The sequence below is a fragment of the Dryobates pubescens genome, chromosome 6 (assembly GCF_014839835.1).
Source record: "Dryobates pubescens isolate bDryPub1 chromosome 6, bDryPub1.pri, whole genome shotgun sequence".
Classification (NCBI taxonomy): Eukaryota; Metazoa; Chordata; class Aves; order Piciformes; family Picidae; genus Dryobates; species Dryobates pubescens.
In genome coordinates, this window is record NC_071617.1 from 40,795,082 (window position 1) to 40,818,223 (window position 23,142).

The 23,142-nt window shown below is 46.5% G+C and overlaps 1 protein-coding gene across 5 annotated transcripts in view; it reads left to right on the forward strand.

Moving 5' to 3' along the window:
* The window catches only part of TJAP1 (tight junction associated protein 1), a 42,370-nt gene that overhangs the window by 13,262 nt on the left and 5,966 nt on the right, over nt 1-23,142 (forward strand). Inside the window, exons 1-10 of one of the 5 annotated variants that reach the window (XM_054162379.1) lie at nt 3,813-4,148; nt 11,556-11,650; nt 13,204-13,257; nt 15,473-15,631; nt 18,652-18,680; nt 19,744-19,905; nt 20,526-20,592; nt 21,065-21,094; nt 22,295-22,402; nt 23,053-23,136. In XM_054162379.1, the coding sequence (XP_054018354.1) occupies nt 15,506-15,631; nt 18,652-18,680; nt 19,744-19,905; nt 20,526-20,592; nt 21,065-21,094; nt 22,295-22,402; nt 23,053-23,136 (606 nt within the window). In that variant the 5' untranslated portion in view covers nt 3,813-4,148; nt 11,556-11,650; nt 13,204-13,257; nt 15,473-15,505. Of the gene's footprint in view, nt 1-3,812; nt 4,149-10,659; nt 10,716-11,555; nt 11,651-13,203; nt 13,258-15,472; nt 15,632-18,651; nt 18,681-19,743; nt 19,906-20,525; nt 20,593-21,064; nt 21,095-22,294; nt 22,403-23,052; nt 23,137-23,142 lie in introns of those variants that run through there. The other 4 variants (XM_054162380.1, XM_054162378.1, XM_054162381.1 and 1 more) reach the window with 4 other exon arrangements.

Below are 23,142 nucleotides of genomic sequence, written 5' to 3' on the forward strand. Positions count from 1 at the left end.
GGGATTGAGTGCACCCTCAGCAAATTTGCTGACAACCCCAAGCTCTGTGGTGCAGTCAACATGCTGGAGGGAAGGGATGCCATTCAAAGGAACCTTGACAGGCTTGAAATGTAAGCCAATGCCAACCTCATAAAGTTCAACAAACCCAAGTGCCATATCCTGCCCTGGGGTTGGAACAATTGCAAGCACAAAGACAGGCTGGTTGGAGGATGGATAGAGAGCAGTCCTAAGGAGAAGGATTTGGGGATGCTGGTTGATGAGAAGGTTGACATAAGGCAGCAGTGTGCACTTGGAGCCCAGAAAGCCAGCTGTATCCTGGGCTACATTAAAAGAATGGGTAGTCAGCAGGTTGAGGGAGGTGATTCTCCCTTTCTGCTCTCCTCTTGAGACCCCTCCTGGAGTATCATGTCCAGCTCTGGAGCACCCAACACAAGAAGAATGTGAAACTGTTAGAGTGGGTCCGAAGGAAGTCCACAAGGGTTATTAGAGGGCTGGAGCACCTTTCCTGTGAAGACAGGCTGAGAGAGTTGGAGTTGTTCAGCCTGAAGAAGAGAATGGTCCAGGGAGACCTTCTAGCAGCCTTCCAGTACTTAAAGGGGCCTACAGGAGAGCTAAAGAGGCACTTTTTAGAAAGGTATGTAGTGATAGGACGGGGGATAAAACTGGAAGAAGCTAGATTTAGATGAGACATTAGGAGGAAATTCTTAACCTTGAGGGTCAGTGAGGCACTGGAACAGGCTGCCCAGAGAAATTGTGACAGGTCCAACCCTGGAATTGTTCAAGGACAGGTTGGATGAGGCCCTGAGTAACTTGGCCAAGTAGGAGGTGTCCCTGCCCGTGGTGGTGGGGGTTGGGGTTGGAACAGATGATCTGTTTGTACTCCTAACACAAACCATTCTATGATTCATGGTATAGTTTTTCATTTTGATGGTTGTCACAGTCTCTGGGTCAGTTGCTGCAGAGCTGCTGTTAACAGACTGGTTCATGCCACCCCCTCTCAAGAGGAATGTGTCACATTTCAAAGTAGATCTCAACGATGGTGATTAGGAGAATCTGACTTGCTGCAAAAGACTCCTACTATTGTGAAGTGGCTTGAAGTTACCCACATTAGGCTCTCTTCTCTTGATTCCATGTAAACTGTGTGTTTTATTTCAAACTAGTTGACTCCATACCTGACTTTCAGGGCTTGGGTGTTGACAAGAAAGTGTGTTGCCCTGAATCTTCATTTTCCTCCCTCTGTTGTGAAGTGCCAAAGTGAAAAATGTGCTGTGTGGCAGCATGAGGTGTAGCATGATTTAAGCCTAAAAATGTGTTATGTGGAATGTTATTGATAGAACATTTAAGTGTGTATAGTCATTGGGTGTTTCAGCTTTGTTCTGTGGTATAGGCTATGGCTGCAAAAATGGAGGTCTCCTTTAGGACTAAATACTAGTGCTGTCACTTTCTGATTGCTGGGGAGTAAGGGAGCCAGAATGAAATGGATGTGTCCTTGTCTAAGGAGGAAGGGAGGCTAATTCTTGGCTTTTTTCTTTCCTGCCAGTGAGTTTTAATGTGTTGTGGGGAGAGAGGTTCTAATTCCTTGATTAGGCTTCCCTGCTGTCCTTCAGGACTGTCTAGGAATCCATATATCTGTGCTTCTCTGTCCAGTCCTAAACACCTCTTGTAGGGAAATGAGTTCCTCTGGTTAGAGCAGTAACCTTCACCAAGTAACTAGATCTCCCCCTGGTGGGACAGGGCGCAGAAAGCAGGGTTTCCTTGGACAGCAAACTGGGATTTGGTCTGATCCTGTGGCACCTTAAGCCAGCAGCAGATGTGGGGTTTCTCCAGCTGAAACATTCCTTAGCCCAGAGTCACAGACTATGTAGAGCTAAGCTCATGCAGCTGCATGAAGCTGAAAGCACGAACAAGCAGCTTGCTGTCGGGACTGAACACTTTATCTTTGCAGTATCTGCCTGTCCTGTACACTGGCATTCATCCTTGGTCTTTGCCCTAAGGAGTGGTGAGCTGACAGCTCTTGGAGTGGTTTAGCTTGACACTTGACTTTAAAAAAAAAAGTTACCAGGAATATGATGGAGTTTTTTTCTTTAGGATATCTGGGGCTGATCATCCTCTGCTTCAACTTAGAGTCTCTCTGAAATTAGGTGACTTCACCTTTGGCTCTACTTCCCAGTTTGTTCCCTGAAGACCAGTGAAAAGCTAACTTACAGGGGGGTCTGCAGTGAGGAGCCCTCTGGAGGTGAAGAGCTTGTCTTCACTGCTAAAGAGATGGTTTTCCCTAACTTCAGAATAATTAACAGGTTTATGCTATCCCAAAGTGGTAAACCCCAAGCATTTCAGTTTTATAAGAGCATTTCAGGTAGGGGATGTAGTGTGAGTCTGGACAAGCTGACCTTGTGGTAAAACTGAAGTGCTAGGCCTTTGCTGCAATTGCCCCCGACACAATTTCTGCTCCTGCTGAAGAACAGCACTGGTGCTAGCAATGATGACAAATGTGGAAGGACACCATTGATGAGAGGCCCTGAGGAGTTGTGTCTGAGGGAAGAGCTGAAGCAACCCTGCTTCATCACAAGTGAGGCATCTCTGCTTATCACCTGATGAGAGGGCAAGGCAAGCTTAGGAGGTTCAATACAGCATATGCAGAAAGACAGGTAGTTAATTCTGTGACTGCTGATGATGGACAGCCTCCTCATGTACAGCCTGTAGAGCAGGGGGTGGAGGTGTGTGGTGGGTCCCTTTTGCTGTGGTTAAGATCCTACTATTAAAAGAACTGAGTAGAATCCAGGTGAATGGGAAGAGAATAGCACCAGTCAGCTGTATGCTTTATGCTCACCAATTAAAGACAGGTGGGTGGATGTGTTTGTTTTTTCCTAGGTGAACTAAACTGTGTTGTATTTCTGTGACTGAACTCTCAGAACAAAATCTCTCAGCAGTTCAGTGGTGCTGAAGACTAAGAGAATGTTTAAAAAGCAAACCACCAAACAAACAAACCCCAAAAACCTATGAAAAAAACCCCAACAACAAACAAACCCAAACCAAATGAGACAGACTGAGGCAGATAAACACTGGGGCCGCACCAGAAAAAGGAGAGAAGATGCTCTAGGATTACATTTTGTTTTAGGAGCCATGCTTCTCTATTGTTTACAGAGTTGAGATAAGTTTTAGTGGCTGTTCCTGCCCTTGGCTCAGGCTCTGAATCTGCTAGGCCCAAAGCATGTTTTTGAAAACAGTCTCCTTTCCCTGCTCTGTTTTTGTGGTCTGTTGAGATGACTACTGCCAGTGTGTAGGTGTGGGTACTTTAGCACTCCATGAGGTGCCTGGATGCAGAGGCTGAGTGGAAGTTGGTGGGAAATACTTGATGCAGCCTCCAGAGCAGACAATGGCTGTGACTTGGGTTAAGAAGGAGGTGGCTGTGCCTATTAGGAATCCTGCTTTGCAAAGGAGTCAGCAGCAACATCAGTTGTCACCTCTGGGAAAGGATAATGGCAGAATGTGATCAGCTCTGTGAAAGGGCTTGAACCCCTTTCTCTTTTCTAGCACCGCTTGTGTCTCTCACTGTCGCACTGTGTTTTGCTGTCAGTTTGTAATGAGCTATTGCTCGTTGTAGGTGAAGTGGGAACTGGGTGGCTCAGTTGAAAAGCGAACCACTGCCATCCTCACACAATACTGAAGTCTGTAGTTTTACTTCATGGTACTGAAAAGAAAGAGGGACTCTTGGCTGATGAAGATTTGAGGGTTTTGTCTGAGAAAGGGGATGGTGGTGAGACTGCATGACGGTTCTTTGCCCGTCTTTGGGTACTGCCTCTGACTGACACATAATCTGGGGAAAGAGGAAGCTGACATTTGGCTAATGGCAGACGTGGATTGTGTTGTGCAAACTACAGCTGGACTCGGGACATGCTTAACTGTGCAGCTACAGATGCAGCTGCACAATCGCCCAACAGTTAAGCCTGTACCATTCTCTGCCTCTCACATCTGACCATCTGCTAGGGAAAAGCTAATTAAACCAAAACGATTCTTGCTGGGATTAAACCCCAGCAGCAGAGAGAATTGAGTATAGTACAAATATTGTTCTTCTACTGCTGGATCAGGGGTCCTGCTTTATTTGTACTTATAAGGAATTTAAGGCTATTCAACTCAATTGCTCTCAGGTAGGTGTTTACCTCATGCACACTTTCCTTCTCTTTTCTATCCCAGATGAGTCTTGGTTTAGGTGCAAGAAATAAGACTGTGTCTTGCTGTATTTTCCTGTGGTTCCTTTCTTAGGTCAGCCAATTCTGTGTTTCTTTAGTATGGAATTTTGTGCAAGAACAGTGCACAAAGCTGTTTTTTTTCTCCTAGTGCCTCAATTTCTTTACTTATGTAATGGAAATTGTTCCTGCCTCCCTCATTGTGTGTATTTATGGTGAGCACAAATCCTAGAGTTTGTGTGGGGCCACATAACCTTATAACTGGTAGAAGCTGCCAGGGTGAATCTGAGACTCAAGACCATAGAGTTTATTGCAAAAATATGCCTGCAGCCTTTTGAGAGTTGAAATTTAAATCTTGTAAAATAGAATAAGTGGAAATGCGCTTCCCTTAGCAACTGAACTCTTGTGTGTACCTACAGTCCGTGTGGCCATGTGATCAGGGCTTCAAAATAGCTCTTTCAACAAAATAATCAATTAAATGGACTTCCAGCTCTGGTTGATTTCTCAGCTGCTGCTGGTACTTAGCAGAAGTGACAGCTCGCCACCTTGTTCAGAGTTGTGACAGTTTAGTTTCTCAAGGCCAATGAGGGGACTTCGTTCTCTGCAAGCAGCGCTGAGCAGTTTCCTGCTCTTGTCTTTCCGTGCTGAATGTGGAAAACTAGTACTGAAGAGGAAGTTAGTTCTGTATATGGTAGCTCAGAGATGGCAGTAGAAGGTGGCAGTGAGGAGAGGGTGATGGTTGTGTTGCTGGAGCAGATGCAAGGAAGATCAGAGTGAGCTCTGAGTGACTGAATTGAAGAAGCAGGTGGAGGTGAAAATGAGAGTACCAGAAGAATGAAAATAACGTAAGTCTTCATATTTAGGAGGAGCAATTCAGATAGTTTTGAGTGAGAGATGGAAAAGGAAACCCCAGTAATTCTTGAATTGCTGGAATTCGGTCCTGACAAATATATTTTGAGTGGAAATGCTATGGGAACTGAGGAGATGAGGGGCGATTTTAGTGCAGATTTGTAGCTCGTTGGGTCTGTGACCTCAGACTTGTTTGTGGATGTGCTTATTCAACAGCTAGTGAGAGAACCTTGTATTTTGGTAGAAGATGGGCAGTAGCAAGAGTATGCCTGGGGTCAGTTAGAAAATGTGCTCTAACTCCACACTCCAGTTGGCTCAGGTAAGCTGTCGATGAGACATACCCTTAGCAACCAGCAAGTGGGGAGCGTTGCCTTTCCAGTTTCAAAACTGCTCTGGGTGTGTTGGGCATCAGCAAACAAAACCTGTGTGGATGTGTGGAAAGTAGGGTACAGCACAAGTATTTGTGTTCACCCTTCTCCTCTTGCTTGGGGAGAGCAGAGAAAATGCTATACCGTGCTGGTCTGCACGTTATGATGTTTGGCTGGCACAGGAGTAGTAAAGCTTTGAAGTTATATCTGAAGTCATATTTGAAGTCATATCATCAATACTTGATGATACATATTTGATGATACATATTTCAAGTCCTATTTGAAGTCATATCATCAATACCTTTTAATACCTTAATATACCTTGTGTAGTGTGGTTAGCTTATATTGATTCTGAGAGAGATGTCCCTGGATTTTTCTGGGAAGAAAACCCAGCAAAACCTTCTTTGGAAATAGAAAAGGGCAAAAAAAGGGTTAACCTCAATATTGGTAAGGATATTGCCATTGCAGGGAAGTTGTACTGGTTTAACTTAATCAGATTAGAAACAGCTGTGATTATATTAGTGCAGCATTCTTACAGGCATCCTTGGTTTAGTTTGTGTTTTATATCTATTTAAGTTGATTCAACGTTAAGTGCTCTTTAACTGAATTAAGCACATTTACCCAGGAGGGTTGTACTGCCTTGCATTATTTTCTAAGTCCATTTAATTTAGTGCAGTGTGTATGTAGATAAGACCTTGGGGAAAAAGCTGATCCTTTTTATTACTTGCTGAACAGTATGTCATGTTTGGCTGCAGCCACGTGATCGTGGAATGAAAGAACCTGTTGTGGTGCATGTAGCTGGAGGATGGGTGAATTGATCATTGCAAGCCTTTGTACAACACGGTCATTCTTACCCATAGTGTTCAATTAAAGTGGATTGATCCACCTTACAAATTAGCCTTTTTTTTTCATCTAGAGCAGATGTAGGACTTCTGAAATGTTATTTTAAGGTTCCTCCTCAGCTTGCCCATGAAAGTGCCTGCAGACCTGGTTAGTGTGCTGTGTGTGCAGCAAAAGCAACATCTTAATACTTTTGAAAATGTTCAATAGAATAGAATTAACCAGGTTGGAAAAGACATCTGAGATCACTGAGTCCGACCTATCACCCAACACTATCCAGTCAACTAAACCATGGCACCGAGCACCCCATCCAATCTCCTCTTAAACAGCTCCAGTGATGGAGACTCCACGACCTCCCTGGGCAGCCCATTCCCATGGCAAATCACTCTTTCTGTGAAGAACTTCTTCCTAACATCCAGCCTAAACCTCCCCTGGTGCAGCTTGAGGCTGTGTCCTCAATATTTTGTAAGATTCAGATGGCTGAGCAGGTTTGGGCTGGACTTTTCTACAGCTGGTCCAAGCTCAAAAGAAATTTGTTCCATTTTGATGCTGTTCTGCAGTTACTGTCTCTCCCCAGTGTGTGCCTCAGTATGTGTGGCAACTTACATATGAAACTCGTGGCCAAGGAAGAGGTTACTAAATGACTGCAGATGTCAGTTCTCTTTCTTGTTGAAGAGGATAAATCTAGTAAATACATTTTGTGTTTTCTGCTTGCAGGTGAAGGCTCTATGGGAACAAAACTGGCATGTGAATTACTCCTGCCAGTGTGGTTGCAGTGATAGCATTTCAGAAGCTGGCTGCTGTAAACAGTCATTTTATTTCTTGCAATTTGTTTTAGCCATCACCTGCAAGTGTTAGGGCTGGAATTGAAGCCTCCTCAACATTGCAGATGCTCTGTAGCCTGTGTCACTACAACAACTTGTTGATCTGTCCTCTGTAAATAATGCAGGTAATGTGCTGTGCTCCATTGCCTGGCTTTGTAGATGGCACGTACTGTGTTAGCCATCTGCGCATCGCTGCAACTCGGGCAGCGGCGATGTTTTGGAGATTGTATTGAGGCAAGGATATAGGTTGCACTAATGGAGCATTCTTTAACACTGCTGTATTCCCGGCCAGAGGGAGAGCTCAGTGACATTCGGTCCCTAGCACTCAGGAGCTGGAGACTGTAGTTTCCCCAGAAGTGCTGAAACCAAAGGCTGAAACAAGAGGACTGCTGATGCTAATTGTTAGGGTTTTATGAGACTTGGGGAGTGCTTACATGGGGCTGAAGGTCCACTTCCCAGTGCTCTGAAAAATGTAAGCTGTGCCTACTGTGTCCTAATTAAATACTTCTTGATTTTATGCTCTGGGAAAATAATGTATGATTATTTTTTCCCTATTTTCTTCCTCTCTTATACTGCACAGGAACTGACAGAGGTCTGGGAAGGGAATTCCTATAGGAATGTTTGCCTGCTTCCTCCTTCACTTCTCTTCAAATGTTTGCTTGCTGTAGCTGTTCCCTAGCTTATGTTTGAGAAAATTTAAGGCTATGTTTCCCAAATTTCCCTTGTATAATCTACTGCCTTTTTGCAAGATACATCTTAGAGAATCAAGATCTGCTTTTTCTACCACATCTTTACTAAGGCTCAGACAGGCAGTTCTTTTCAGGGACTTTTAAGTGTTCTCCTAATCTCCATGAGTTATTTTCTAAGGGCCTGGTATACATGTCTTTAAATATCTGAGAAACATGCTCCAAAAGTCTTTCTGTGGAAGATCTTAAAAGAACAGGTAAGAAGATAAAATGGGTGAGGACATGAAACCCAAGGTGCAAAGATGAAGAAACTGGAGTTTTGTAGACTAAACCACCTTGTGAGAGTTGAAAGGATCACTGAACAAACTGAAGATATCAAACCAACAGGATAGCTAACAAATCAAACAGGGTTCTGGTGTGTCAGCATTTCTGGAAGCTGAGAAGCTGTCAGTAGCCCGTGATGTAGCCGTCAGTGCTAAAGGTAGCTTCACAAATGACCTTTTCCAAGCTTTTTGTTGTGCAGTTTTAGATCACAGAATCATAGAATGCACTGGGCTGAAAGGGACTCTTGAAAGTCTTCCTGTCCACCCCCCAAAGATGTAGCCATTGAGGGTGGTTCTATGCTTTTTTATGCATTAGAAAGTTAATGTTCATTTCCTGGTCAAAATCTCCCCTGGGTATTTTTATTCTCCATTAACATTCCTTCTGGGGATTGGATTCAGGTCCTTTGCTTCCTGTCCCATTCCTCTTCTGATGTTAATCAGCTGTTGTATTCTATTCTAGTTATGTGTTAGCAATGTTGGTGTTTCTTGGGCAGTGCTGATCTGTCCTGGCTTTTAGAAGAAGAGTTAGGGAAGCTAGACAACTCTTAACATGGCAAAGATAGTAGATAAAAAGATGTATATTTAAGGATATGGAGTATAACTGAATTAGGAAGACCAAGATCTTTGTGTTGTGGAAAGGAAGAGCAAGACTGTAAGAAAAGTGCAATTCTGATTACTTTTGAGAGGCTGTCACAGGGCACAGTGGATATGACAAAACACATGATATGTCCGGTGGTATTTGCATTCAACACAAACTATGTAAGACTATAAAGTCTAGGGATTTGATTTTCTTTGGAAATGTTGGGTGTTAAGTAGACCTTGATACATGGACTGTTTGTTGTTCAACAGCTAGCCTGATCCCTTTTTCTTGATAGCTCTTGGAATTGTTCCCATGCACAGAATAGAGGATTCTGCCTAATAGTCCAGGTTAATTAGTATGGAAAGGCAGGAATGAGCAATAATCCTTCTGAAACTCAATTTTAATCCAAGACTCATTGTAATGCTATTACATTAACATATAGGCAGAACTCAAATGTGAGTTTCTGCAGTAGGAGCTGTCATCCTTTTATTTTAAAATGAGCTTCAAAGTAGCCAGCAGCAGAATGGATCTGAATGTGCTTTAATTGAGATGACTTCTCTGAATGAAAAGATCACTCTCATTAAGTTTTAACGTGTCCTTTAGTAACCTTGCAGTCCTTTTCCATCATACAGTCTACAGGTGCTGCTTTTAACTTCACACAGCCTGTTTGTCTGTCCTGGAGGAGACCTGTTGATGCAGTTATCCATCTTGCTGATGAATTGTCTTGATCAGGCTTACTGCAGCAGCTTCTCATGTAGTCTAGTTTGAGTCATGTGGAGACTATGGTTGCCTCTGCCCATAAGCAGAGGAAGGCAGCTGGACGTGTCTCTTTTGCTTGTCGTGATGCTAGTGAAGGGTCAGTGTTGCCTGCTACAACAAGGTGTGCCAATGTCAACTATTGGATGTGCAGTTGGAGTATAACTTGGCCTACACAGCAAAAAAATTCTGGGTTAGCTGTGGTGTTCCAGATAGGTGGCACAGTACAGTATCAACTCTTTCTATGTGTGGATGTTGCATTCAGAGGTGTGGTTGTGGGTTTTGTTGTTGTTGTTGTTTTAGGGTTTTTTGCATACAGCAACTCTGATAGGTAGTGAATGTTTCTGTAGTGTTGCAGTAGAAACAAGTGTGACTGTGATTGTGTTATGGAATGTATTTTTTTTCTTGTCATACAAGTTCATCTTTCTGACCAAAACCCCAAAGAAATCCTGGGTTTAAGATGGCTAGAAGGATGACTGCCTGAAATAAGACATATTCTCTGCAACATAATCACCATACTTCTGTTGAAGAAGGGAAACTGCTGACCCTGAGCACTGATAAGCAGACTGTTGTGTAAGGTCAGAAAAGGCAACACAAGAGAAGGTGATGATGAGGAAAACTGCAACAGCAAGCAGGCAAGAAACTCTGTGCATCCTGGAACCAAAGCTTAGTATTAGCTACCTCAGCCCTCAAGGGACTTATCAGTTATCAGGAAGATAATAGATGCTTACAGATGTTGTTTCCTTTTCTTTGGTGCTTTCTCTTTTTGTCTTGAGTGTTACTTTTAGACCTTTTTTTGTATGCTCTGGACCTCTTAACTGGAGACAAAATTACGCTTTGCATGCATGCCGAGTGGCTGTTAGTTTTGTGGGCCCTGTACAGAACATTTTTAATCAGTTCTGTGCTCGATCTCCTCTGTTCCTGATGTGTAGTAAAGGTTTTGCCTTTCTCAGATCTCAAAGAGGACATAGCTATTCTGCAGGTGAACGTTACACTGAGGGATGCTCTCTGATAAAAACAGCTAGAGCTGAGCTTGTGTGCTGCCTGTGCAGGTGCATTCAGTCACTGTCACTGCGCTCCTTTGCTGTGAAGAAGAAAGAAGCGTGTTTTGTCTTTGTGAGGGAGTGGAGGTGTCCTCAGCTTTTGGTATTAACAAAGGAAATTGTTAGGTTTCCACTGCAGTCTTCTGACCCTTAGTGTGTTCATATATTTTTGCCTAGAAGATGTCACTATGGCTGATGCTGATCAATGTGAGCTCAAGCCTCGTAGCCCTCAATGAGCCATTCTAGTGAAGCTGTAACTGTCAGTAAGTTTAGAAATAAGACTGGAACTACTGTGGGTAGTAGCTGCAAGACAGTAGAACTGGAGCTACTACAGATGATAGCCTGCTAGGAAAGAGGACTGTAAATGTTAAGGAATGTTATTGATGAGAGATGGAAGGGGTAGATAAAAGGAAACAGGAGGTTAAGTTTCCTATTGTATTACAGTGCTAATTAGAATAGGGGAAGACCTAACTCCTGCTGTAGCTGAGCTTCTCCAGGGTAGTCAGAATGTGGACTTGACAGCAAGCTTCTTCAGAAAGAGTCTTTTGAATAGTGTGGTGAGCAGAATTGGTGCCTTCTATTTCTGGATATTACCTATGTCCATTTCTGCTTTGGAGCACACGGTCTGTCTGTTCTGCAGAGAGTATCTGCTTCTTTCTGAATGGAGGTATAGTGAGTTGAGTTGGGTTTTTATCTCTGCTGTCACAAAGGATGGTCAGGTACTGTAGGCAAGGAGGGTTTGACTGTGCTGTTCAGTGCAGGGAAGTCTGGAAAAGAAAATTAGATTGGTGTAGCAGTGTTGTTGGAGTAGAATAACAGAGACTGGATTCCTGATGTTGGACAGGGATGCAGGTGGGGAAGCCTGGAGTCATTTAGGAAAAACAGTTGCTTTTCAGAGGTTAGTTCCTTTCTGGGACACAGTGGAGGACAAGGAGATTATTTCATTAGAGGGGTCTAGCATTAGCAGCCTGATGGTCCAGCAGTTTGCTGCCAACTTCTGCTTTGGCACTTGGTTGTGGGTTGCTCGGAGCATGCCTGGCTGTTTCCATGTGATGTGCTAATAGGTGCCTGACACCAAGTTTCCTTTCTCATGTTTCAGAAACTGTTGACCAGATGCTGCTGGATGCTGACAGGGGAAAGCTGATTCAGAGACAGACGACCAGAAATGTTTGGACACGTCGTCATTTTGGATCTGTAAGTCTTTGTTTGAGGGAAAGTTGCCTGGAGGCACTGTGAGTATTTCAGTGTCTCTGTAAATTCTCAGATCATGAGGGTAGATTTCAAATCCTGGTATCATTTCCAGGTAGGTGGGGATAAGATGGCAGGTAGCGTAGTTGGTAGCTCTGGGGTAGGAAGCACAACAGTACTGTCTGATCCTAAGGAACCTGCTTAGAGACAGGGAGGCCTTTGGTGTGTTTGTTCTGAGCACCTCTGCAGTGGAAAAATGTTTGCCCATGGGTGCAGCTGTTCCCGGAATCCTCCGCCTCTCTGCCAGCCCACGTGGCTGATGTTTTGCCTTGATGCTGAACCAGGTCCTGCTGGGAGTTGGTGGAAAAGCAGATTCAGACTATGCTGGCTTGGTCTTTCCTGGAGGTGCACATTCTCCTTCTCTTTCTTTCTTCCCCTTTATTTTACAGTTTGCCTTGCAGAGCAGTTAGGCTGTTGTGAAGCTGTTTTTTTCTGTGCTAGTTAAGACCTGACTGTAGCATTGTAGTAAGGAAAGGGGCCAGACAGCTTGTTGGGGCACGGCCAACACTAGGGCACCTCTTCAGTTTGTTTTGGCAAAGCTTGAATTTGCGTGGTCCTGGTTGCCTGCCTGTTCCATTCACTTTCAATCTGGCTTTCTATGTGTGTGTGTCTAACTGCTCCACACCCTGCACTCCTGTCCAGCTTCCCAAGGCTTGGTGCTATTGACAGGGAAAAACCAGCACAGCAGCAGAAGAGCATCAGGGAAAAGAACACTCCAAAGCAGTGTCTTATCCTAGTAGCAATGTTGGCCACAGAGCTATGCTCTTATATAGCTGCCACCCAGATCAACACTGTTCTCTTGTAGTGGGAGGTACCCTGGGCTTTGAACAGAGAGGAAGGTTGTTTCTGAACTTCTGTTATATCCCTAGCTGACTGGGTGCTCTTTTACAGAAGCCTGTTAGCAGCAATGTAGAGCATGGCATGCCGCTTGCTGGAAGTCAAAGAGTAGCTTGCCTTCCTCTCTCATGGAGGTGTGCATTTGCACAGCTGTAGGCACAAGGATATAATGTTTTGGCTCAAATAAGAGTCTGATAATTGCCAGCTCATTTGTAGGTAAGAAGCACTGACTTAAAAGGATGAGTGAGGTAACTGTTATTGTTAGCAAGCTACTGTACTGAAGGCTCCACTGTTAGCATCCCTTTGCAGTAGTGGGGAAGGATAGCTGGGAGGGTTCCATTTCACAGGAGGTATGGTTAGTTCTTCCGGGAACCAGGGTTCCCTCGAAGCTATTGCTTCATGAATTTTGAGTTTGTGTGGTCCCAGCTCCTTGAGTGCTTTGGACATGTTCTTGCCAGGTGTCTTTCCAGCTTTTGCTGGATGATGTGACCCAGCTCTCCGAGGCTAATTTCACTTCATTTCAGAAGACCTGATGTGGTTTGGGGCAGGTACCTGGAGCGAGATGACCATTCAGCTGTCCTTGGTTATAAACATTCCCTGTTCCTTATATATTTATGTGGTGAGATTTCAAACTAGCTAAACTATTTGTTTCTCTTCTTCAGGGCATCTGAGTGACTGTCCTTGCTTCATGAAGTTTTTCGTTTGACCCCAGGCTGGTAAGTGCTCAGATTCTTGTAGGCTGGAGAAATTGAAGTTCAAGTGAAGTCTCCTGTGTTCTAGTGGAACCTCCTATGTTCTAGTTTTCACCTGTTGCCCCTTGTCCTATCACTGGCCACCACTCAGAAGAGCCCAGCTGCATCCTCATAACATCCACCCATTAGATACTTATCTGCATTTGTAAGGTGTTCCTTCATTCTTCTCTTCTCCAGGATAAAGAGCCCCAGGTTCCTCAGGCTCTCCTTGTGGCACTCCACTGGAGTTCCCCTCTTGAACTGGGAAACCCAGAACTTAGCACAATATTCCAGATGCTGCCTCACCAGGGCAGAGTAAAGGGCAAGAAGAACTGGCCACACTGTTTTTAATGCACCCCAGAATGCTATTGGCCTTCTTGGCCACAAGGGTGAATTTGTTGTCCACCAGCACTCTCAGGTCCTTCTCCACAGAGCTGCTGTCCATCAGGTCAACCCCTAGCCTGTACTGGTGCATGAAGTTATTTCTCCCCAGGTGCAGGACTCTACACTTGCCCTTTTTGAACTTTATAAAGTTCACCTCTGCCCAACTGTCCAGTCCAGCTGTCCAAGTCTTGTTGAATTGCTGCATGGCCACTCCTCCTAGTTTTCTATCATCACCAAACTTGCTGAGGCTACACTATGTTCCTTCATCCAAATTGTTGATGAACAAGACTGGACCGGCACTGACCCCTGGGGAACACCACTAGCCACAGGCCTCCAAGTAGACTGCACACCATTGCTCACAACGTTCTATGCCATTCAGCCAGTTCTCAATCCACCTCATTGTTGACTCCTCTAACCCACACTTCCTAAGCTTACCTAGGAGCATGTTATGGGGGACAGTGTCAAAAGCCTTGCTGAAGTCAAGGTAGACAACATCCACTGCTCTCTCCTCATCTACCCAGCTGGTGCCATGGATTAGTTGGTTAGATGGTGTTGGGTGATAGGTTGGACTTAATGATCTTGGAGGTCTTTTCCAACTTGGTTAATTCTGTATTCTAAGCAAGAGCAGATACAAATTGAGAGAATTCTTGAGGCTCCATTTAGATACTTAACATGTACAACTCCACTGGCCAAAACACAAAGTGAAGTCTACTAGGTCACTGGCCTGGTGGTATTCATTGACTGCCTTGAAAGTATGTGGCTGGAGTCAAATGGCCTTTCCTGGAGAAGAGAAGAGAGGGAAATCCTGCACATTTAAGTGCCAGAGGTCAGGCACTGAGGATTGCAGAGATGCTAGGTTTGATCAGCATCAGGGTCCAGCAGGGGATGGGTGATGAGAAGTGGGTGCTTACCCTGAGTATACGGGGACTATGAATGGTGCATATGTTCCCATTGCAGAAAGTCTGGCATCAGGCTCTACAGGAACTGCTTGGCATCTCTGAGACATCTTTTGTACAGTGGGGTGGTCAAAATTCTGGCTGCTTGAAGGGAAATCTTGCTTGGAGTCCCAAAATGGTGGAAAGGAAGGAGATTATTTCATGTGTACAAGATAGCTGCTTCTACTCTATATTTTACTGTTGTCCTGCTGCGCCTGCTGCCCAATACGGCTGGGGCGAAGGGACTTACCTGGTTTGCATGTTGCAAAATCTGGCCTTAACTACCAACATCATTGGCATTGCTCCCTAATTTGATGACAGAGTTGAGAGTTGTAATGGTATCATACCTCCTTCTGGCAAGCTTCCTGTGGTCTACTCTGTTGGGGTTCCAGAGTAAACCAAAAACTTTTGGGTTGGGGCTCTTTAATAGCTGGAATCTCCTCCCACACAGTCCCTGCTGACACTGACAGCACATGATCAATAACTCTTGCTCCAGCTGTCACTGCTGCCTGCAAGGCCTGCAGTTTCCATACTGGAAAAGGCCTTTCCTAAAGAGCCTGATCAATATGCTGCTGTGAGGTCTGTTCTTGTTTGCTATATATAATCTGGACACACACAAACTACGTGAGTGAGCGGGGGGAGGATGTACCAGCCCTCTGCTCCTGCTGACTGGGAAAAGGACACAGCTACCTCTTGCTTTGCTCCCTCTCCTGCAGCTGCTGCTCAAGGCTTGTGGCCACATCTTTTCCCTGCTTTATCACCACTCTGCATGGGGACCTGCTTTGGGACTCTCTAAGGGAGCCATATTCCTGCTGGGTAACTTCTAGGGTTTGATGCAGCGCCTGTGACACTCTCTTCTGTGCACTTTCTGCTGTTGGTAGGTAACCCCCTTTTGGAGCCACGCAGGTGGGAGGATGTCAAGCACAGCTCCATCAAAGAAGCCTTACCGCAAGGCACCTCCACAGCATCGTGAGATCCGCCATGAGGTACCCATCATTCGAGATGACCAGGATGGAGTGATCTTGGCTGAGCAAAGTCAGGTAACAGCTTGCCAGGTGGCAAAGGGCTTAACACCATTGCACCAGCAAACAGGGTTTAGTTACACCAAGGCAGGCCATCTGAAGCAGGCAGAGGGGTTTGAGGTTTGCAACCTGAACTTCTCATCTTCATGGTCCCTGGAGTCTAGCAGTGAGAAGGAAGTGTCAGGGTGCAGAACAGAGTTAAACATCAAAAGCCAGACTGTCTCGTCAGCACTTCCACGTGGTGGGAAGACGGGGCAGCGAAGTAGGAAGCGGTGTCCAAACCGCAGTCGTGGGCACCTCAGCAAATTTGTGAGCCGTAGCATGGAGACAGTTGTGGTGTCTGGAGATGAAAGACACCATCCCACTTGCTGTTTAAAGAGCAGAAGCCTGGAACGCTCACTTATGTTTAAGGAGCCTCCTGAAGTCCTGACACCGAGGAAGTTTCAGGTCTCCTCTACACATCCACCTCTCAAAGGGATCCTGAAGCAGAGCAACGTGACAGGCCCGTGCCCCGAGAGCTTACGCAAGTCCCGCTCGGTAGAGACGCTCTCCTGTGGCCGTGGCTCATGCAAGTGCAGCGATCCTCAGGTCTGCCTCAGCTGCGGGGAGAAGTGCTCGCTGGAGCACAGCAGCAGCAATGCCGCTGACTCTGCCAAGCGCAGGGAGAAGATCACAGAGGAAAAACTGCAGTTCTCCAAATTCTTGGATGAGATTACCCAGCGGGTGCTGAGTCCCATCCGCTTGCGCTCACTGAGAGAGACCAAGGCAGCAGAACAAGACCAGAGCACCCCCCTTTCTCCCAGAAGCTCCGTGCCAGGAGGCCAAGTGGAAGGTCGCCTACAACCGGTCAAAACCAAACGTGCAGCTGAAAGATCCCCCCGCCCAAGCAGAAGAAAAGCAGAAAAGAAATGTGGGGAGCTGGGAGTGGCTTCATGCCAGAGAAAACGTGCTGAGGAAGCTGAGCGAGCTTCCAGGCTAAGGAAGAAACCTGTCCTTGGGAGCAAGAACAGTAAGGAAAAACTCCTTTCCTTGGAGAGAAGGGTAGTAGATCTGTGTCAGTATGAGCTGGCAGACCTGGGGCTGGCAGGGACATCCTCTGGGCAACAGCACTCACTGTCTTCATGGAAAAACAGTGCAGAGGGCAGAAGGGATGAAAGCAGTCCCTGTTCACAGCTCTTAAAGCCACACCACCTGTGTGCTAAAGTTGGGCAGAAGCGTGCAGTGGAGCCGAACCACCCAGAGAAAGGATCCTTCTCCACTCCAACACACTGGAGTCGGGAGGAGGGGCCTACCCCTACTAGATCCTCCCCTTCCTTCAGCCTGGCACTAAACAAGGTAGGTGCCAGGGCCACTGGCTCACAGACAGGGGTCTCGCAAATGCCAAAGCCCTGTTGGCTTCCAGACTGGATCTCATATAGTCTGTAATGCCAGTGGGGACAGTGAGAGCAGGCCACTAGACCTCATGCTGTGGGTGCTTAATTGCCAGAAGCTGTTCTCTTGGGTGTGACACTCACGACTGTGCTCCAGGTTGGGTACGTCTTCCTGCGAGGAATCAGCTTCCCTTTGGCCCCAGAAGCTAGGAATTTAAGAGCTGGTGCTGTTCTCCTCACTGCAGGCTTCCTAGGTTGGAGGCCCTCCAGCCTGTGGAGCAGGAGGTGCCAGGGTGCTCATGGTGTTTTGTGTGTGCCCTGTGCCTGCACGTCTTGGGGTACTGTCTCTTTGTGTGGTGGCTGTTTCGGGTCGTTGTAAGCCTTCCCTTTTCTCCAGCCTGCTTTGGGGCCATTGCTTCATTTTAATACAAATCATGTTATCCTCTTTTCCTGGTCACTATCCTCTTTTCCTGGTCACTATCCTCTGCCTGTGTCTAGGAGGCAGTTGCTAAATAATTCTGCATGAATTCACTGATTGCCATGTAGGGCCAGGATGTAAGAAAAGAATGGATCAATACTTTGCCTGTAGGGGCAGGAAGATGTATGCAGGTGGTAAGGACTATTCTTTTAAAGTGTAAATTGATGAAGGAAACAGCCCTTGGATGTCTTTGTGCCAGGACTGGGACGGTTTGCCTTCTGTAGCATTGCTAGTAGCTCAACAACCCCATCCACAACTGTCTGTGGCATGATTTGTCAGCTCAGAGCTGACACTTAATGGACAATATAATATGTGGCAGCGCTTTGGTTTTGTGCAGTGCTGTTGGTACCAAGCACCACAAGTAATAAATACCATTATCAGCTTGGACTTCATGAGAATGATCACAGTCTTGGGCTTTCACAGGACACAGAGTGGCTTCTAGTGCTAATTCAATCTCTCTCAGCCATGCTGGCAGGCAGCAGCCATCTCACAGATTAGCACAGGCTGCAAAGTAAGTGAGAATAGTTGGACTGTGTGTTCTTGTCACTGTGCTGTGTTTCCTTGTTCTGCAGGTCGCTGCTCCATCCATCTCAAGGGATCCTTCACAGAAGATTAATTTCTTTCACAGACTTTTCTGACCTTTGTTTTTTACTTCTGCTATCCCAGAATAGTCACAGTGGCTGTTTCAGGTCTGCAGAAAGAACCCCTTTTCACAGCACAATCTGAGTGGTGTAAATTGTAGGTGCATTTTTTGTCTCCCAGATGATTCTCTCACTCTTTTTGTGGGGCTTCAAGTGTGTTGTGATTGCTGTGGTGACATTTAACCCAGTGTATGCTGTCCCATGAGAGTCCTACTACCCACTAACTGTGGATGTGGAAGAAGATCAAGCACCAGCTAAGGTGACATGCTGCAAGAGATGTTGAGATTGCATTTTGGGAGCCTAGTTACCTGACCTGTGTGGTGGTTTCTAGTCTAGCTCTTTTACCTTGAGACAGAGCACACAGTCTGCCTTGGTGTTAGGCCGCTTGAGTGGTGTGTACAGCTCTAAGCTTGCCTAGTATGACCTGTCAGAGCAGGTGAGGAAGAGTCACAGGTAGGGTCTAGCAACCAAGACTCTGTCCTTTAGAACAGTATGAGAGACCAACTCCTTCTCTGAAAGAATCTCATGGCTGTTTTCTTCCCTGTGCAGGAACCCTTGACGGATGCAGAAAGGATGAAGTAAGTATCATACTGCAACATGCCTGTCACGCTGCAACTGTGTGGGTGCTGATTCCTCACATCCTGCTTGTGCCACCTGCACAGTGAAGCTGTCTGTCCTTGTGGGCTCCTCTCACATCTTCAGTCTTCTTGGGGCTATGTGGGCAGAGCTTTAGTCTGTGCCTTGCTAACCCTTGCCTTGCACATCCCTCCCCCTGGAAAGGGAGGGATCTTGGATCTCTAGAGCAGGTGCAAGGTAGAGGAGTTGGTGGTTGTGAAAGTAGGAGATGAAGCCTTTAGTATGTGTGGAGAGAGCAGAGCCTTTTTTAACCTGCTGCTGACTGAGGGTGAGAGCTGAGCCCTTTGCTGTTGCTAGTTTGGGGCACAGGGAGCTGCTAGCACTGAACTCCCAAGCCATAGTGAAGAAAAAGCTTCTACTGCCAGAGAAGCTGTGCTTTTGGGTTTCTCTGAGCAGCTGAGCACAGAAGAATGAAAAACAACAGGAAGTCCTTCTGACCACCAGGCATGTCCTGGCTGGGGAGGAAAGGAGCAGTTTGTGTTGGAATGAGCTTGACTGGCAGCTGTGATCACATCTGTAAACATACCCTACCACCTTTGCTTCTGGCCATAAGGCTGTGTGGAGTCCTGTTTCCACCATGTATTAAAGGTGTGAGGGCTTTTGAACCGTTTCAGGGGAGGAGAAGATTATTTTACTCTTTTTTGCTTTCACTTCTTCTAATTTGGACTGGGATAAATTATTGAGTGTGTTCCATTCACTGGTGAGGGACACGGGAGCTGCACAGCTCATCTGGCTAGTGGGCTTTGTCCTAGTATTGTAACCTGAGAGGGAGCTGGGACACATGGTGAGCCAGCCAGCTCGTGATTCTCTGCCCCTTCTGCAAGAAAGTTTGAGTCTCCCTCTCCTGACAGAGATGCATCTCCTGCTGCATGTGCCAGTTCACTTCTTAACTTCCTGGGGGCCCTGTTTTGGGGTCTTGAGCCCTGGAGCAGGGTACTGGGCGGAGTGCGCTGGTGTGGAATACCCTTTCTGCATTCAGTGGTACCTTGTTCCTGTGTGACCCAGGCTACTGCAACATGAGAATGAAGAGCTTCGACGTCGACTGACATATGTGACTAACAAAATGGAGGCCATGGAGAGAGAGCTGGAATCAGGTCAGGACTATCTGGAGATGGAGCTGGGCCAGAACCGTGAGGAGCTGGAGAAGTTCAAGGACAAATTCCGTAGGTATGAAAAAGAGAACGAGAGGGGTAGAGGTGCTTCCCACCACGGACTCCCTCGGCTGGTGTGAACAGGCTGTGCCCTGTGGTGTAAATCACAGGCTATCTGCATCCTCAGGAAGGTGCATCCCCAGGCTATAGGAGATGCAGCCATTACTTTCTCCAGGGTACAGTTTAGGAATGCTGCCAGCTTAAGGGGCTCCCGACAGCAGGGAATTCATCTCTTGGATACCAGGCAGGATCCAGCTTGAATGGTTACCCCATGTGCAAAGGGAGCCGCTGGTGGCTGCAAGAAAGTGCATCACCATATTACCTGAAAAGTACCTCAGTTAAAAATCAATGCCAGTCATTGGTCACATGCTTATACATGACAGAGCTCAAAGGAGTCTTTCAAAGTCATTCACACCCTCCCCTGCAAGATCTTTCACCCAGTGAACCTCATCTTGCCTGCAGTGACAAGGGTCTGAAGGTCATTACGTGACAGAGGTGAGGCATAGTTAATGTGCCTGATTGTCTTAGTGCCAGCTTTTCTGGAGTTGGGGAGTTGGTGGTTTGCTTGGCAGCTATGAAGGGAACTTGAATAGGTGCCTGAGATCTGTTTCCATGATTACAATCTTGTTTCTGCAGATTGCAGAACAGCTACACTGCTTCCCAGAGAACCAACCAAGACCTGGAGGAGAAGCTGCATGCCCTGGTAAGTGCCTTATTAAGTCACTACAGAGAGGAGGAAGTGGAAGGAATTTGTGTGCTGGGAACAGATGGGAAAGGGGCCCTGGCTTTGCCCAGCAGATGTGGCAGTGGGTGAGGGGTGAGATTCTGGCTGTGACCATCTATTCCTTACTCCAGCTGGTGTCATGAACTGTTTTCTTGATTTACTGAGCCCCTAACTTGGTCATGCACATGAGCTTTGGTTCCCCACAACATAATTGCATGGTATTCCGTCGTGTTGCTTCAGTCCCTCTCAAAATGCCAGGGATGCGTCAGGCAGTCTCGGGGCGGTCATCCTGGGAGGGAGGGCAAGGGCAGGCAAAGGAGAGCCAATGTGCATGTATGTCTGTTGTGTGCATTCATAACACTCATGGCTGTTTCTTTTCTCTCCCTTCCCCTCTCTCTCTTTCTCCTCCCCACGCTGCCGCTGGCACACGCTGGGTGTACTTGCCGCTCAGGCCTCTCTCAGCCAAAGCTGGATTTTTGCAGTTGCGTCTTTTAGTTTGTGTGTTTGTTCTTTTTTCCTCTTTTACATGTCTCAGCCTGTTGGTTTCATTGTCAGTCCTACATACACCATCCCAGATGGAGGGGCCCCAGCCCTCGTCCAGCCGAGGGCTCACCTGGTATCCAGCAGCTGCCCGCAGATGCAGCAAGTCCTAGCTTGTAGTGCTCCATCTTAAGAGCGTTTGAGCCAGCTGGAGCATGGCGTGTTGGGAAGCGGTGCCCATAAGCTGTGGCACACCACAGGATGTGGATGGCCGTGAGCCTCGTTTGCTCCCTTTCCTTCCCCTTCTGGTCTGTGAGCAGGCAAGTCAAACAGCTGAGATGCTGGTTGCCTCCATGTAGGCCAGGATGAGATTTCTTTTGGTCCTAGCACTTGAATTTTTGGGTTAATATGCATTGTGCTAGTGCCTGAAGAGACTGCATTGTCCTGCCCTATCCCCTTGTGCATCACTAAACTGTACTCCTGATGCACAGCTGGGCCCTGACAATCATAGCCTCAGAGCATCCATGGGTAGTGTTGGACAAGCTTCTTGAGAAGGAGATAGCTTGGTTGTTCTGAGCTGTTGCCGTTCTCTGCTCTTACATCTGGGTCTCTATTGGCTCTGTACCTAACTCTGTTATAGAGTCTAAAGAGGCAATATTGCCTGCTTTAGGAAGGGCATTAACTGAGCTCCAGATGAAGCTACACAGGACCTTCTTACTACAGCAAGGCTTAAACTCTTTCAGTATGATGCCCTCTCCCTGCCACTAAAAGCTGCTTTTCTATTCAGCATTGACTGATGGATCTCTATAGGCATTTCTGTTACCCAGACCTCTTCTATGGGGCATCTCAAGCTCAGAGGTATTTGCTGCCAGTAGCAGGATTCCTCAAGCCCACTAGCTTTCCACCAGGCACTGTGTGAGCCAGGGCAAAGAGGAAACATGTTTGTGCTTTAAAACGTGATACTGAATGAGTAGGTTCAAAGTCAGCCTATTGTCTCTTTAGCTGGCAGAGTGGCTGGCACCATTTGGCCTTTGGGGTCTCTCCCTTTGTGAAGACTCAGGCTGTCCCCCTTGTCTGTCTGTCTGGAAGTTTTTTTTATCCCAGCTAAATGTGTTACTGTGCTATGCTTGGGCTGAAGTGGGTGGTGAAGTCAGGCTCTTCTGGGCTGGTATGATTTACACCTGGTGTTCTTGCATCTTAGATTAAAAAGGCAGAGATGGACCGCAAGACACTGGACTGGGAAATTGTAGAGCTCACTAACAAATTGCTTGATGCCAAAACCACCATCAATAAGCTGGAAGAACTCAATGTAAGTGTCAGTGTGCAAATAGCTGTGCCCGAGTATCTGAGGTGTAGGCTTTTCCTCTTGTTCAAAATCATTAGCATAATGGAGCATGTGAATTACTTCACTCTGTGTGGAAGTGTGGGAGCTGTGCACAACAGGAGGGACAGAAATGTGTCTGAGGGGGTGGGCAGGTCTGATGTATTTGCTCTTTAGAGCTTAGGGTTTGACCCACGTCCAGGCTGTATCAGTGGGAGGAGTCATTTCTCTAGATCCAGGAGGAAGCTGCTGCCTCTTCTACACCCTTAATATGGAAGTTCCTGGATCCAGTGCTTGTTTCTGTTAACTGCTCTCAACTCCCTCCAGTCTATCTGCAAGATGCCTAACATCAGGCAGTGTCTTCAGGCATAGCTCTGGGATGGGACAGCAAATTTAGTGGGACTTTTGGAGGTTATTAAAATTCCCAGAGTTTATGCCTGGAGCAAGGACTAGGGTCGAAAGGGATGCCTTGGGTGAGTTGCAAGAAAATGCACAGGGGTGTGGAGAGGAGGGAATGGCAGGTGCCCTCACGAGAGATGCATCAGATGCCTCCTCCTGCTTCTGTTCAAGCAGCATCTGTTCAGGTGGTACCTTTTTGGGTAAGTGACACTGTTGCACACCTGTGCCCTTTCTTGCAGGAACGCTATCGACAGGACTGTAACCTTGCAGTACAGCTTCTCAAGTGTAACAAGTCCCACTTCAGGAACCACAAGTTTGCTGATGTGAGT